This window comes from Sesamum indicum, linkage group LG11 (genome assembly GCF_000512975.1).
Source record: "Sesamum indicum cultivar Zhongzhi No. 13 linkage group LG11, S_indicum_v1.0, whole genome shotgun sequence".
Taxonomy (NCBI): domain Eukaryota; kingdom Viridiplantae; phylum Streptophyta; class Magnoliopsida; order Lamiales; family Pedaliaceae; genus Sesamum; species Sesamum indicum.
In genome coordinates this window covers 440148-455745 of record NC_026155.1, presented here as the reverse complement: position 1 = coordinate 455745, position 15598 = coordinate 440148, and the positions used below count along the sequence as shown (strand labels likewise).

At 37.5% G+C, this 15598-nt stretch overlaps 2 protein-coding genes and 1 pseudogene across 2 annotated transcripts; all 3 read right to left on the bottom strand.

The window, feature by feature from the left end:
• Window positions 1-1777, bottom strand: LOC105173083 (cytochrome b561 and DOMON domain-containing protein At3g61750). The gene is made up of 4 exons (XM_011094733.2): window positions 1568-1777; window positions 1083-1479; window positions 427-722; window positions 1-294 (listed from the first exon to the last, which is right to left on the bottom strand). Exons 1-4 carry the CDS (start codon window positions 1775-1777, stop codon window positions 1-3), a joined length of 1197 nt encoding a protein of 398 aa, XP_011093035.2.
• LOC105173135 lies at window positions 1782-11664 on the bottom strand (annotated as a pseudogene).
• On the bottom strand, window positions 12646-14753 carry LOC105173082. The gene is made up of 2 exons (XM_011094732.2): window positions 14522-14753; window positions 12646-13931 (listed from the first exon to the last, which is right to left on the bottom strand). The coding sequence occupies exons 1-2, from the start codon at window positions 14573-14575 to the stop codon at window positions 13251-13253; spliced, it is 735 nt and encodes a 244-aa protein (XP_011093034.1). The 5' UTR covers window positions 14576-14753; the 3' UTR covers window positions 12646-13250.

Genomic DNA, 15598 nt, shown 5'->3' with positions numbered 1-15598 from the left:
CTACAGTGATATCTCTTGCTCCATTGAACTCATTGAAAAGGGAGGGTGGTTATCGTGCTCCCGCGACCTTTGAAGTCTCAACAATGCCTCCAGAATGACAACGGCAACCAAGATTGAACCGAGCAGAAAACCGTAGCCTACTCTCCATGCTTGGCCGGCACTAGCTATGTGCATCCCCAAGACTATATTCACTGCTGCAAAGAAAAGGCAAATCCTGCCAGCCCAGTTGTGGTACCAGTTCCAATATCTACGGTACTTGCTGTCCTGACTAGGCCGCAAGAAGAAAGCAAGAACCTGACACAAGATTCAACACCTTGTCATCTTTCATGCGGTCTTTTCTTTTGTTCGCGAGAATGTTAAACCAGATGTCGTAAAGATTGAAGATGAAAGGTGTTTGATACATGTGTATCGATCATGCAGACAAACCTGGAGAATGGTGAGAACAAGGACAAAAATTCCAATGCCTTTGTGTGCAGAAATGAAAGAATGGAATGTGTTATTGAGGGATAGTCCAACAACAACTGCAGAAACTCCTAGTAAGAATCCAATGAACTGAAAGGCTATGTGAAGGTAATACCACCGACGATCTTTGTGCTTAAGGTATCTTGCCAAAATTGCTCCAACAGGGAGAAACAGACCCCATGCCAGTAGAGCCAATGTCCCATGGGTTCTCCTGTCTTTGAGAATGCTACGAGATAAATCAACACTGGAATCTGTGTTGCCTGTCAGGAGAAGTTTTGGAAAACAATGTCATGATTTGTAATACATTGGTTCAGTTCTAATTGTGCAGAGCAATCTTTGTTGCCCCTGCTGATTGGAAAAGGATAAAAGAAATCTTATGTATATGCAAGAAACATGTATGGAGATATTTTGCATGATCGAAATACTTGTAATAGCTAAAGTTCTGATCATCTGCAGATATATATTGTGTCTAGGATTCTTTGTGTATAACTAACCTACTATTTCTCCGATTTCCAACCGCTCATCCTAATAACTTAACAAGAGACATTCAGGAGATAAATTACTAAATCCCTTAAATAACTGCCTGGATTTATTAAACCAACTGACATAAACAAACCAACCTGATGAGAAATCAAAGTAGATAGTCGTCTTGTCATCATGAACAGCGAGGTGGTGGTGGTGCGGGGTTTTGGTGCTGAAAGCTAATAGAATAGGCTGAGTTTTAAGAGTTTTATTATACTTCAACTGGAATGCCAAGTATATAGTGGCTCCCTGTAGCGACACCAATGGTGGAACATTAGTTAGTGGCAGTTCACCTTCATCTGGTTTGATTTCTGATGCGGTGAAGCCCTTTACATAGTACTGTTTTATTCTTCCCCGGCCTTCTAAATTCACCCATCCCACCATGCAGCTGGAGTTCAGCATCATTCCATCCCTAGAAAAGCCGATTCCCACCCATCCACTGGTATATATGGTTGATAACACAATGGTGATCTCATTGTTCTTGGAATGGGAATACTGCAATGGGAAATCAATTATTTAAAAGATTGAAATGCAACTTTGTAACGTTCTTTTCTTTTTTCCTTTGGGATTAATAAGAACTTACCCTTAACAAATATGAGTTCCAAAGTGGTCTGCAAACCATGTCAGGTAAAGTACTATATGGAAACGGAAGAAATGAGGTGAGATCCGTTTCACATAGAGCAGCATTACTGCCATCAGAGTCCAGGTTATCTCCTTCTACCAGAAGAGAACTAATGAAAACCACAAAAAGAAAGCTCAATCTCAATAGGCCGAATGTCGAAAACTCCTCCATCATTGGAGCCAGAAAAAATCAAATTTGGTGATACTGTGAAGAGAATGAGATGAAGGGTGGGGAGAAGAAGATAATAAACAAGAATCTTGGGAAGGGCTGTTTGGTGGAAGGAGTTCTTGATGAGCAGTTGTCTTGATTTCCAAGCCTGATGAGTGATGGGTGGTGTTGTGTGGGGCTGAGTATGGTGGTTGAAGGTGGTGGGTGATCATCATTCCCTCCAAATACTTCATCTGATGATGATAATAAAAACACCCTCCAGCTGATCTGTTTCTATCATGACCAACTTTTGATTGAAAAACATAATAGTTCCCAAACATATGTAAGAAGAACTGTGAATTTGTACAAGGGCTTGCTTAAAATTTGGTAAAAAATTAGAGGTTTTGGTTTAACTGTCGTTATTATGAAAATGAGTAAACAACTTGCATGAATCTGTCAACTTTGCTACTAAATAAATTTGAACTACTTATTGATTGAGAAACATTTTCTGCTTCACTGATTCAAACATTCTATAAATTGGATAATGCATTACATCAGACAATTATAACATGCTCAGAGGCATATACAGAATAGTTGAGTGGAATCAATGTAAAGCTAGCACAACATGATAAGCTCGTGGCAGCAGCATCCGGAATCAGAGCAATTAACTTTATGTTGCATCCAAACCCGGGCATCTTTTTTACTTCATAAAGACTGATTATTGTGGTCCATATACTGGAAACGATTCTTATGTCCCCAACATCCACTTCAGATGAATGAACCCAGGAAGACAAAAACAAGGACATATGAATCTCTAGCTCTTCAAACATTAACAAGTCAGCTCATATATAAATTGCACCAGATATCAGACATATTTGCATATAACCAGAGGGTCATGAAGAATAGACTCACATAGCAATCTTTGCCCTCCGATCGATAACGTGCCTCCCTTAGGTCAGCAACGCTACGTCTCACCTGCTCACCATGATATTCAACAACCTGGAGAAGAGCAGCAATTCACTAGTGAGGTGAGGAAGGAAGCATGGCAGCATCATAAACAAGAAGTATGGGAATGCGGTTGCGCCCGTGTATTCTATATTGTTAATAGAAAAACAAGAGGATTTAAAATACTACCATTTCTCCTTCTTGAATGCTTTGCCTAGCAAAGAGGCCCCATCCATGTATCCTTGATTTACCAAAACAAATCCGATATATTTCGGTCCTCTGAAGCATAAAAAAAAGTACACTAGTCAAAAAATATGTGAGAAATTACAGAATTTTTCTACAGGGGTAGGGGGTGGGGCTGGCTGGGTCGGGAGACAAGACAGATGAGCGATAAAACCAAAACACATAAACTATACATGAGACATACAGAAAAGATTGTTCGCCTTTAAATGCTCTAGCCGTTCTCTGAATGTTGAAAAAGCTTTTGCCTCATCAATATCCTTAACAATGACAGAAGAGGAGCAACCAAATAAGTTAAATAAGTCTCGACAAAAAAGAAATTACTCAAAGCCAGAAAAATTATTTTTGTTTCAGAACACAATATGAAGGAAACAAATTACTTTGTCATGTGAAGTTAAACGATCTATATCATGTAGAGAGTGGTGACTAGGCCCCATCACGCGGTGAAATACTGACTCTTGTCCAATTTTCTATTGAGAGCAAATAAGCCATGGTGAGACAAGAAAAAGTATAAGTGAACTATATCACAAACAAACATGTGAATAGATACATATAACCTTGAGTAAACATAAATATTCTCCTAATGGTCCAGGGCAAATATTTTGCACAGCACAGGTGCATGATCACACTACCTTCACTTTCGAAGGCTTATAAATGCGGCACCTTGCAGCAGACATTGCTTCAAATTCATTTGTATCAGCAGGAGATGAATCAGAGCATTCAGCAGTCCTTGATGAGATGAGCCTCGAACCTCTCAAGCATTGTTCTTGATACTGGCTTTGGAGCAAACTTGTGTTAGAGAAAACGCCATGCGGGTGTCTGAATCACGAGTACATTCTCTGAGCTAGGTATCCTAAGACAACATTCTATATTTAAAACACCGGCCACATAACAAGTACAAGCTCTGATCCAAAAGGAATGTCAAAACAATGAAAAGGCGACAGTAGTCTTTTCTCTTGAATATTAGCTATCATTTACAACAGCAGTTGATGCAAGCAACAACCTCTGACTAACTTTCATGAAGTTTGAAGTTGACAAATCGATCCCTAACATGCGTTAGATTTGTCTTGAAAACAAAAATCACAACGATTCATGTCCTTAATCATTCATAGTGTGTATATTAGATCCTCCTGCCTAATCTAGGTTTACTAATAATACAAACTGATCACTTTTCTTCTAACTGAATCTTACTTGCAAAAACACATATGGAACACACGTCACATGCATCAACATAATGTACGAGCATGTGTGTATGTGTTACACATATATGGTGTGTCTTTCCGTTCTACACACACAAGAGGTGCATACAATTGACAGCACATATTTCTACATGAAATTGTATAAATTCATATTAAACACATGAACACACGATTATAAATATGCATGAGGATGTGTGCGGCTAGGTCCGAACAAAAACAGTGTGGCACTTAACCATACCTGTGAACAGCACAGTACGATATCCATTTGGTTATCTGCATCCCATTCTTCTCCAAGCAATGCAACTGGATTTAAGGTAAATTACTCAAAAAGCAATCACCCAAGAAAAAAAGACAAAAACAAAGAACTAGAACAGCAACCATCTGTCTGACAGTGTGCTTTTATATACAGAATAGAGAATTATAGAAAAGGACCCCAGAAGAAAAGCATATTACTAAAAGTTGAATTCTTTCTTTTCTAGCACAACAAAACAAAAATACCTCGACCAATTAAGAAGCTAATTCTGCTGAATTCAATCATATTTTACATTCAAACACAAGAAATTATCTCACTTGTCTCACACTACCATCAATAGGAACCACAAACTTCAATCACATTTGTTTTTCTATTGATATACATGATATGAAAAGAAAATGTCGGTAATTATTTATTTATTTCCAACATTGGAATAAATGAATAATAATGCTTTCTGTTCGAGTTACTTCCATATATTACTCCAAGATACTATTTTCCTCAACATCACTCTAGCAAATGACCTCTTCCAAGCTTTCTTCAGTCTTTTTTATCTATTGATACACATGATACTGAAAGAAAATGTCGTTAATTCTTGGTTCACTCCCAACATTGGAATGAATAATGCTTTCTGTTCAACTTACGTCCATATATTACTCCAAGATATTATTTTCCTCAACATCACTCAGTAACCAAATGACCTTCCCAAAGCTTTCTTCAATTCTCTGAAAAATAATCAAACTTATTTTCCCAAAATTTATGGACCAGTCACAGTGGAGCTGTTACGTGCACTTCATTTTAAATGTTCAATTCAGCTTTTGAGCAATCCACTGATGCCGTTTATCCTAGAACATCAATGGAAGGAGATTCTAAATCTTTTTTTTACCCTTTCTACTTGGAGCTATCTCTGCCATCCAGAAAATCAATTTCATTCAATATGAGAAAAAGTGAAACATGATGTAGCACAGTTACCAACAAGAATGTATCCTCCCAGCATCCTGATAAATTAAATTACATTATGATCAAATCTATAACTTGGGCTCAAGATTGTCTTTTCAGGTCAGTTCTACTTACTGATCAAGGTGGAAATAATCCAAAAATTACACAAGAGATCCCAAAAGCAACTCTAGGAAGATCCTTAAAGTAGCTACAAGGACTTAAAGATGTATATGGGTAGATATACATGGTCAAGAGGATGTCAGTGTTAACAAAAAGTGGAAAAAAAAACATCAACTTACTTCCATGCAATATCCGGCACGAGATGCACACGTAGCATGGAAATAGGTGGCACACTTGCAACATTGAATGCAAGAACCATGAATCTGCTTGCAAATAACGCATGTCAATTTACAATAAAAACAATTTAAGAAAAAAAATACAGCAAAAGACCATTTTAGATGAAAACAATGAAATATTTCATTCACGGCAAGAAAACGAAACACACTTCAATTATATGGATGAGAAGTAAATTTGCAGCAGACGCAGAGTTACTAAAAAGAAAGCTTGATGAAAATATAATTCTTAAAAAGTTCTTTAATAAATTATACAATTCTGAATACTACCCTAATACTAGTCATTTAGTCAGTTCCACACATTTTCCAGAGGGCCTTCCGAAAGAGCAACGAAAAGATTCTAGAGCTAATAAACAATATGTCGATCCTCTAAACAATTCTACCTTAGTGAATGAGCTTGGTGGAATTCTAAAAAGTCCAACAGCAGGCTCCATTTTCTCTGCATTTGAGAAAGCAATTTCTGGCCGGAACCACGCACACGTAACATGAACCCATAGAGATTCTACATCAGTTGGCTTTAATGCACCTCCTGAAAATGCAGTTTTCAGTTAGAAGAATTAAGGAAAACAATAAACCATATATCATCTTAACTCAGGAAAAACCAAGCTACGTCAAGTAGCATGCCTTTGACAGGACACAGATAACATTCCCTCTCAACTTCTGGGGTTTCACATGCCCGGCAAACCCACGAAGCAAAATCTTGTGTGTTCCTTACTCCATAGCATTCTTGATGTACTGCTATTTGACATCTGAACCATAGTAACTTCTTAGAATAACAGGAAAGAGCATCCCTAGGAGCCTATGAGCAACACAAATGTGACTGCAGAATTTCACACCTGTTGCATATTATTATTTTCTTATAGTCCCAGTCTTCAACCCATCTACAAATAGCACATCGTTCCATGGTCCACTTTGCATGAACAGGTTTGTAGTTTTCTGTCAAAGTCAGACTAGTATGACATTGTATCTAACGTAATTTACAAAAGGCAAATGCTTCATAAAGAAAAAATAAATGTGGAGTACTAAAGCAGCCCAAGCTACAACCTTTCAGAAAAGCAAAATGCTGCTTCTTATCTAACCGCATAGGATTGAAGCAGTGCACATTGTACTCTGTCATCTGCACCACACTGTTTTTAGTAGGCAGAATTAAGAACTTAAATTCCATGAATTATGAATATACTTCAGCCATTTGAGGTTGGATATACAAGAGCCTTTTACAATTTCTGTTAAGAGAATGGCCAGGAATACCAAGAATGTTAAACTCAGGCAACAATGGAGAAGTAAAAAAAGGTGGAAGACCCCAGGCATTATATCAGGGGATATATCTAAATTTTCATTCTTGTTGATCTTTCAATTTTCAGCACTGTCTGACCACCAATGGTAATTGACAAAAGCTTTATGGATAAAAAAAGACCAACTAAACATATGATAAATGACACAGCAGAGAAGTGACAAAATTTGGAACATGGGGGTACAGTAACAAACCCATTTTTCAAGTGGCATATTAGACCCCTTCACTTTTACGCTATGTTTCCATTTCTTCGCTCTACATCCTGTATGTCGTTCCCACTCACTGAGCCCATATTTCCTTGTGCCACATGAACCACAAACACACTGAACCCTGAGAGTGAGAAGAGGAGAAGAATAAATAAGTTGATCATTTGCATTAGTCTAACAATTCATCCAGGGTGTATGATGAGCTTTAACCGGATACAAGGACTAAAGTACAACTGACATGACATGAGTCTTTTAAGATTAAAAGATGAACATGAAATTTCATAAAGGGATACCACGGGATGTGGAAGCTTAAGGCTACCATGTCATGAACAGATATTAATTAATGCAAAGAAACTGTGATGGCTAGCTCAGTAAATTAAAAATAAAAACCTTTTTTTATGGAACTTAGAACTTACAAATGAAGACTTGGATAATAAGTCTCTTCCACACCGTTGCACACAACTGTTATGTTGTCAGGCAGCATTTTGCTTGCAAGCTTTTCAGCTGGCCTGGTGGATACCAGCATGAACACAAGTCATCAAGTTCACCTAAACTTAATTATCCTTTCAACAAACATAACTAGATAAACGACAGGTGGAGCAAGATGGATACCTGAGATAAAGCTGTCATTTATCCAAAGGAAATGATTCAGATGCCGGCTTTCCTTTGCATTCAGGGCAGAAGTAATCAACATTTTTCAGATCCTACAAACATTAACTTGTCAAATGTTACACATATCTTGGTCGCAAGCCAAGACTTCAGAATAGCATGAAATTCATCTTAATATATTAGATTTGGGCAGACCTTCAAAAGGTTGGTAGAAATTTCAGCACAATCAGCATGGACCCAAACATCACAACTGTCACAACATACCTAACAAAAATAGTTTGCACAAAGTGAAAAGGGAATAAGTCAATTAATAGTAAGTAGACAAGAACACGCCACATACAAAAAGAAAGATCAGAAATAAAGATAATCTCACCCAACTGCCACCATCAGAATGATGCCAAATTTTCTTGCATATGCCACAGTATTGTTTTGATTTCCTTAACTGCAACCATAGCACTTTCCAAATAAAAATATATTCGAAAATAACTATAAGAAATCTGTAGCTAGATAGCAACCAAATATAAGCTATTGATTAACCTTAACACAATGTTCACACAAAAAATAAGCCTTGGCTGTTGTATCCTTCATTCTCTTCACCATTCTGCATGGAAATATCAGGCCACAGTTGCCACATTTTCGGGTGTCTTTTCTTGTATCAAAAGTATCCTGCAACACAGTCCACAATGAACTTGACAAACCACTCAAAGAATATTTTGAGACCGGGACATCTTGGAATTGCAAAGCAACAGGAGATTTTACAAGGTAAGAAAAGGTAAGACATGATTTAAAAAATATACTTCTACCTGTCTACTTCAGTAAACTATGCTCAATCTATTATTCACCTAATACCTTGGAACCTCAAAAAGCATTTTTAACATTAGATCATTAAAGCAAATGTACAATGAGTAACCCGAGCGGTGACACTTTACTACAAGTCTCCAACTAAATTTGACGTAAAAAATCTTGATAACTGATTTCTCATGGAAACTGTAAGAATTTAAATGTACCATTCATCACCAAGCAAGATTCAGATATTTTCTGTTCTTACAACAATAGAATAGTCAAGCACAATTGAGACTTGCCTGCTGAATGGTACATTCTGACTCCTGATTTGAACCAGTGGCTTCAGCACTGCCATGATTTGTGACACGCAATGTTTCCTGGCCAGCCTCCATGGCGGAATCGGCATAGCCATTTTCTGCTAAAATTGCCTTCTCTATAGCCAGGTGGAAATCACTTGGCTTGCTACCATACAACTTAGTCTGCCCCTGAAACCTAAAAGGAACAAATTTACACACCTGCTTTCCTCACTTACCACAGTTAAAACAAAATTCAACACTATATTCACCTGCTCATATATTCATGAAAAGGAAAAACCATTCCCGCTTTTATCCATGCATAATCCTGCTTAAAGTAACAAGATCAGATACTGATACCTTTACAGGCCAGAAAAAAGGGCAAGCTCCTGCACATCGTTGCTTATGAAAAGAATAAACATGTCTCTGTGCATGAACTAAACCCCCAAAAAAAAGAAAAAAAAAAAACCAACCAAGACCTTCAGTAATCATTGGCAAGTGCAAAAACTTGAGCTGTTGCACCAGCTGCAGTTGCTCATTGCATTTCTCAGATATTCCCATGTATGCACAAAATGTTCAGCACATAGTGTAACTTTCTAAGTAAACAATCATGCATGACCCTGAGTGTCATGAGAGGAAATTACCCTTTGTCCACTTCTGGAGTACCCGTAGAACATCACACAAAGAGTGCCAGGAACACAAGCTCGCAGTACTGCTTCAGGAGCTTGCCAGAGGGGGTCAATTACAATAGCAGGCCAAGCAGGGAAGTTCTTCCCACATTTAGCCCAAACTATATCTCCCATCACAAAATCACCAGGCTCATAAAGATCGGCCTTTTTTTCAACCACTTTCTCCTTCACTGATTTTTTCGATCCTGCATGTCCATTCATGTTACAACCACTTTCCACCATGGGAGAAACACAAGAGTTCTCTTCATTAACTGACATCCCTGAACTCTGCGAACTAGGATAGGGCTCTAAAATTATATTTTTCAACCGGAAGTCCAATGGCCTCTCAATTCGAGGTTTCTTGACTAAATATATGTCATCATAACAAGCAGACGACTCTTCCCTTTTTAACTTCTTATTACGAGGCACATTCTGAGCATATTCATCATTATTTGCTAAACAGCTCTTCAAATCATCAGAACACTCTGACTTTTCTTTCTTCCACGAGTGCAAAACCGAGTCGCTAAATTTCATCGGAAGAACCTGCCTACGCCCTCTGGAAGACTTCAACAATGGAGGCTTATTCTTAGAAACCCTCTGAGCCACGGAAATAGCTTTGCCGTTGCATGATGATGACACCCCAGTCGGTGGGCAATAGCTTGAGCGATCAATGTTCTCGCTTTCTAATTGAACTACGGGAACTGTAAAACATTGAGTCGCTTCTTCATCGTCTTACAATTAACAGCAGTGGAGCATGATTCTTCAACGTCGTCGCCACCAATGATTTCTTCTTTCTCCGCTGAGCAACGCTTAAGTTTCGGCACACCAACTTTCCTCGGCCGTTTCCCGATCATCTCCTCGTCACCAATCAGATTCACCCATCGCAAAAAAACCCAAAACCGAGACAAACCCTAATTCCCGATCCCCACCGGAAAAATCAAAATAGATATCTGTCCAAATGCCCTTCAAATAAATCCCGATTAAGAATTAAGAACTCAAACCGAAAAAATCTAAAGACCAGAGAAAACAATTCACCCTCGAACTCGATTTTCCTAAACGAATTTTACATGCAGATCAAAATCTTCCCACGGGAAGGAAAATTAAAAAACCAAAAAAAAAATACTAGAAAGGAGGTTTCTTTTTAACTGTCATTATTACGAAAATGAGTTGACAACTTGCATGAATCTGTCTACTTTGCTACTCATAAATAAATTTGAACTAATTTTTGATTGAGAAATATTTTCTGCTTCACTGATTCAAACATTCTATAAATTGGATAATGCATTACATCAGACAATTATAACATACAGAATAGTTGAGTGGAATCAATGTAAAGCTAGCACAACATGATAAGCTCGTGGCAGCAGCATCCGGAATCAGAGCAATTAACTTTATGTTGCATCCAAACCCGGGCATCTTTTTTACTTCATAAAGACTGATTATTGTGGTCCATATACTGGAAACGATTCTTACGTCCCCAACATCCACTTTAGATGAATGAACCCAGGAAGACAAAAACAAGAATGGATATATGAATCTCTTGCTCTTCAAACATTAACAAGTCAGCTCACGCATATAAACTGCACCAGATGTCCAGACATATTTGCCTATAACTAGAGGGCCATGAAGAGTCGACTCACGTAGCAATCTTTGCCCTCCTATTGATAACGTGCCTCCCTTAGGTCCGCAACGCTATGTCTCACCTGCTCACCACGATATTCAACAACTTGGAGAAGAGCCGGAATTGACAAGTGAGGTGTGGAAGGAAGCATGGCAGCATCATAAACGAGAAGTCTGGAACGCGGTTGTGCCCATGTATTCTATATTGTTAATAGAAAAACAAAAGGATTTAAATACTACCATTTCTCCTCCTTGAATGTTTTGCCTAGCAAACAGGACCCATCCATGTATCCTTGATTTGCCGAAACAAACCTGATATATTTCTGCCCTCTGAAGCATCAGATTCTTGATAAAAAGATGAATGCGGTCATTGCTAATATTGAGATGAAAAATAAAATATTTCCTCTCATGAGAGTTGTGCATTTAAAGTAGAGAATTCAGATTTGTCACATCTGTGGCATTTGCGATATGGTCATCTAAATGATGGCGGTCTTCACTTACTGAAAAAGAAGAATATGGTGATTTGACTTCCTAATATCCAGAAATCTAGCCAAGTGTGTGAAGAGTGCATACATGAAAAAATGCACAGGCTTCCATTTCCCAAAACTTCTTGGCGAGCCAAAGCACAACTGGAGCTTGTTCATTCCGACATATGTGGTCCAATGCAAACTCCCACTCCTGGGAACATGAAATATTTCATTCTCTTCATTGACGATTTCACAAAAATGACATGGATTTATTTCCTTAGTCAAAAGTCGGAGGCATTTTCTGCCTTCCTCAAATTCAAAGCACTTGTTGAGAGACAAAGTGGTTTTTTAATAAAAACTTTGAGAAACAGACCGTGGAGGAGAATTTATCTATCATCCCTTCATTGCATATTGCAAAGTAAATGAGATTCAAATACAGCCGACAGTGAGCATGATACCGCAACATAACGGGGTCGCCAAGAGAAAAAATCGAACAATTAATGTTGAAATGGCCAGGAACATGATGAAAGGTAAAGGTCTTTCAAATTTATATTGGGCAGAAGCTGTTTACACAACCGTTTATATTCTCAATTGATCTCCAACAAAAGCTGTTCGAAATAAAACTCCATATGAGGCCTGACAAAATCAAAAGCCAAGAGTCGACCATTTGAGGGTCTTTGGCAGCATTGCATATGCTCATACTCCATCTCAAAGTTGTGAAAATTTTGATGAAAAAGGCCAGAAGCTTCTCTTTATTGGCTACAATGATGAGTCTAAAGGATATCGTTTGCTGGACCCAGTAACACATAAAATTTCAGTTTCACGAGACGTTGTCTTCCATGAAAATGCGATTTGGGATTGGAAAGAAAAAAGGAAGATTCAATCTCTTATCATGAGCCATCTTCATTTCAAGGATCTTCGCGGGACCAGAATATCAAGCAAAACGCTGCTCCTTCCACAAGACTTGAAGAGGAATATGAAAACCACCCCCGACGAATGCGTTCACTAAGAGAAATTTATGAATCAAGTGAACCTGTTTTTATTTTCGAATGAACCTCAAACATTTGAAGAAGCATCAATGATGAGTGCTGGAAAAAAGCGATGAATGAAGAAATTTCCACCATTGAGAAAAATAGAGCTTGGGAGCTCGTTGATTTGCCAATAGGAAACAAAACTACTGGGCTGAAGTGGACATATGCCTCGACTGGAATGAGAAACATTTTCTGTTTCACTAAGTCAAACCTTGTATAATTTGGATTTAGCTGTATGACAACATAACAAGTAGACAACAACAAGAATTGAGAGTTTTTGTTCTTTCAATCATATAATTCTTGATATATCTGTTTGTACAAGAAAACCAAAGCTTTTGCCACAGCAGTTACATATAGGATACACATAACATCCTTCACCAGCCAACCTCCCATCCTCCTTGAAGTCTACATAAGATGTTTACTTTTACTAACTCTTGCTGAGAGGAACCCTTTCTATACTCCCCCGGTCTCTCCCTTGCGCGTAATCTCCACATTGAACGACAATATCTTCGCCATAGATCAAACCAGATGATCAAAGAATGGCATAGTTTTCAACACGAATTCACACCTCAATTCTTGCACCTCTGCCGTAAAAATTCTCATCTACTCTGATCTAGGCATCCTGAAAATATGCTCCTCCCCACTCTTTTCATCCACTTGAAAAATCCACCTACTCTTGTCCGTCTTCTTGATGATGCCCCCCTTTCTCTCCGGTCTGATGCAATAGCTTCCTGATTTACTTTTCTCCCTCCTTCCAAAATCATTACTCCTCCCAATCATTGTAATCTCCATACCTTGACCAATAGGATGTTTCATGGACCTAACCTTAGTCTTGTTTCCAACTCCTTTAACATGTCCTCCCAACCCTTTGTCCCCTTCCAACAAATTATTAGCCACCACCACTGATCTTTTCGGGTTCACATCCAACTTTTTAAGCAATCTTTCATAGTCATTGGATTTGCAATCTACTAGGGAGAAGTCGATGTTTTCATAATTACGTAATGCCTCAGCAGGGTCCCCTGTCTTAAACTCTACCATGTCACTTAAGCCTGAATCATCGATGGCTTTCTGGGATTTGCCGAGCTTTGGTTCTGGAAGAATGCAGACTAGTTTTCCTCCCGTTTGCCTAGCAGCTGCTGCTAAGGCTACTGTGGACGGAGAAACCTCGGATGTAACCTCGACTATAAGTTTTGCACTCATGCCTGCTGCTAAGGCTGATATGAGTTCATTGCTTTCGGGCATCCGTGTTTCACATGAACTGCATTCTTTCTTGCATTTATTGCACTGTTAAGGCACAAAGGTGGATAGGATCAGACAAAGTTGGCAAAATTTATGTACTAAAATATAATTTACCCATCATCTGTCATTTTTCGCAAGAAGTGATCCTAGTTTTTGCAACTGATGTTGGTTGTATTTTATACAATTATCTTAAAAAAATTAAAAAAAAAAAAAAAACCTTGAGCTATGCCCATATAAATCATGTCTCAATCTTCATCTCAATCCAAAGAAACAAATTAATTAGTCTTTTCAGGCAACGGTTGATTACAGTATTCATGTCTGATCTAAATTCTATTCGGACATGCAAGTTATGTTCCTAATCTTTGCATCAATCACATAATTATTTATCCTCTGGAAGATGATGCACATCCAAATTAATGTATATATCTTAAGATTACATGTAATAAATGAGGGAAAAACATACCAAATCATTATGTACAAAAAATGCATTAAAAGATAATATGACGTATATAACAACAACAAAACATAACTAGGTGAAATAATTCAAGCAAAAAAACCAACCAACATTCATGCATGCAAATCAAATTATACATTAGGAAGGAAATTGAAAAAATTGAATCATAATTCATACATACCAATTTGAGGGTATCAAGATATGCATTTGTAGCAGATGAGGGAGACCACTCCATTTATTTATGAATTCTTGAATTTCCGGCAACGTGCCAAGACATGTAGAAGCCTTTTTCTGACAAAGGAAAGTTGGATTTGTCTAGGGTTTTTGCTTTTCTGAATTTTTTGTGCCCCCCCTCCTTTCTTCCCACCCTAATATTAGGCTTCTATATATATTGGGAGCTGAGACGAATAAGGGCATTCAACAACTACTAATGGTATATATATATTTCTAGAGTTATAATTATTCACAAACAGATGGATGCACTATAATGTTGTTATACAACAACTACTAATTGTATGTATATATTTCGAGTTATAATTCACAAGACGAGTAAGTCCACGCGGTATAATATTCCGATAATATTGGGATATTGATATATTAAATGATAATTTTTTTAAGATCGTTGAAAAAGTAACACGGTTGGTGCTACTATTAATTTTTGTAAATTGGAATAAATTATTTGATAACGCGTGTAATGTATATTTTCAAATTAAATTACTATATTTATCTTTTGCCACGGTTAATGTGCAATATCTCGACAAACGTAATATCGTTAGTTAAAATCTTATTAGATTGAGAAAATTATTTAACTAATGGATCTTCTGGTTTTATTTCAATTATTTTATTTTTATTTTGTACATAATGGTAATATTTGGATAAAGGAACAATTAGCGTCTTCAATTAAACATAGTTTCAAGGCCTTGCCAATGAGGGGGTGTAGCTCAAATGGGCACGGGGTTTTGATCACCCGCACCTCAATTTTGCACCTTGTCCGGTTGATTCATTTAATTGTGCAAATGCGATCAATAATTATTATCTTTTTTCATCATTTATTCAATTTGTGATTAATTGAATAAAAATATTTTGATCTTGTAATTTAGATTACTTGATATTTTTCTTTTCAGAATAACATTTCGGTCCTGTATCTTTTTAATTTTTGTGATTCCAGTCATTTTTTGTCGAAATTCACGCTTCTCTCCAGACAAAATGCAAAGAGTACTCTTTCTTAATAATAAAAAATTAATAAAATTAAAAAACC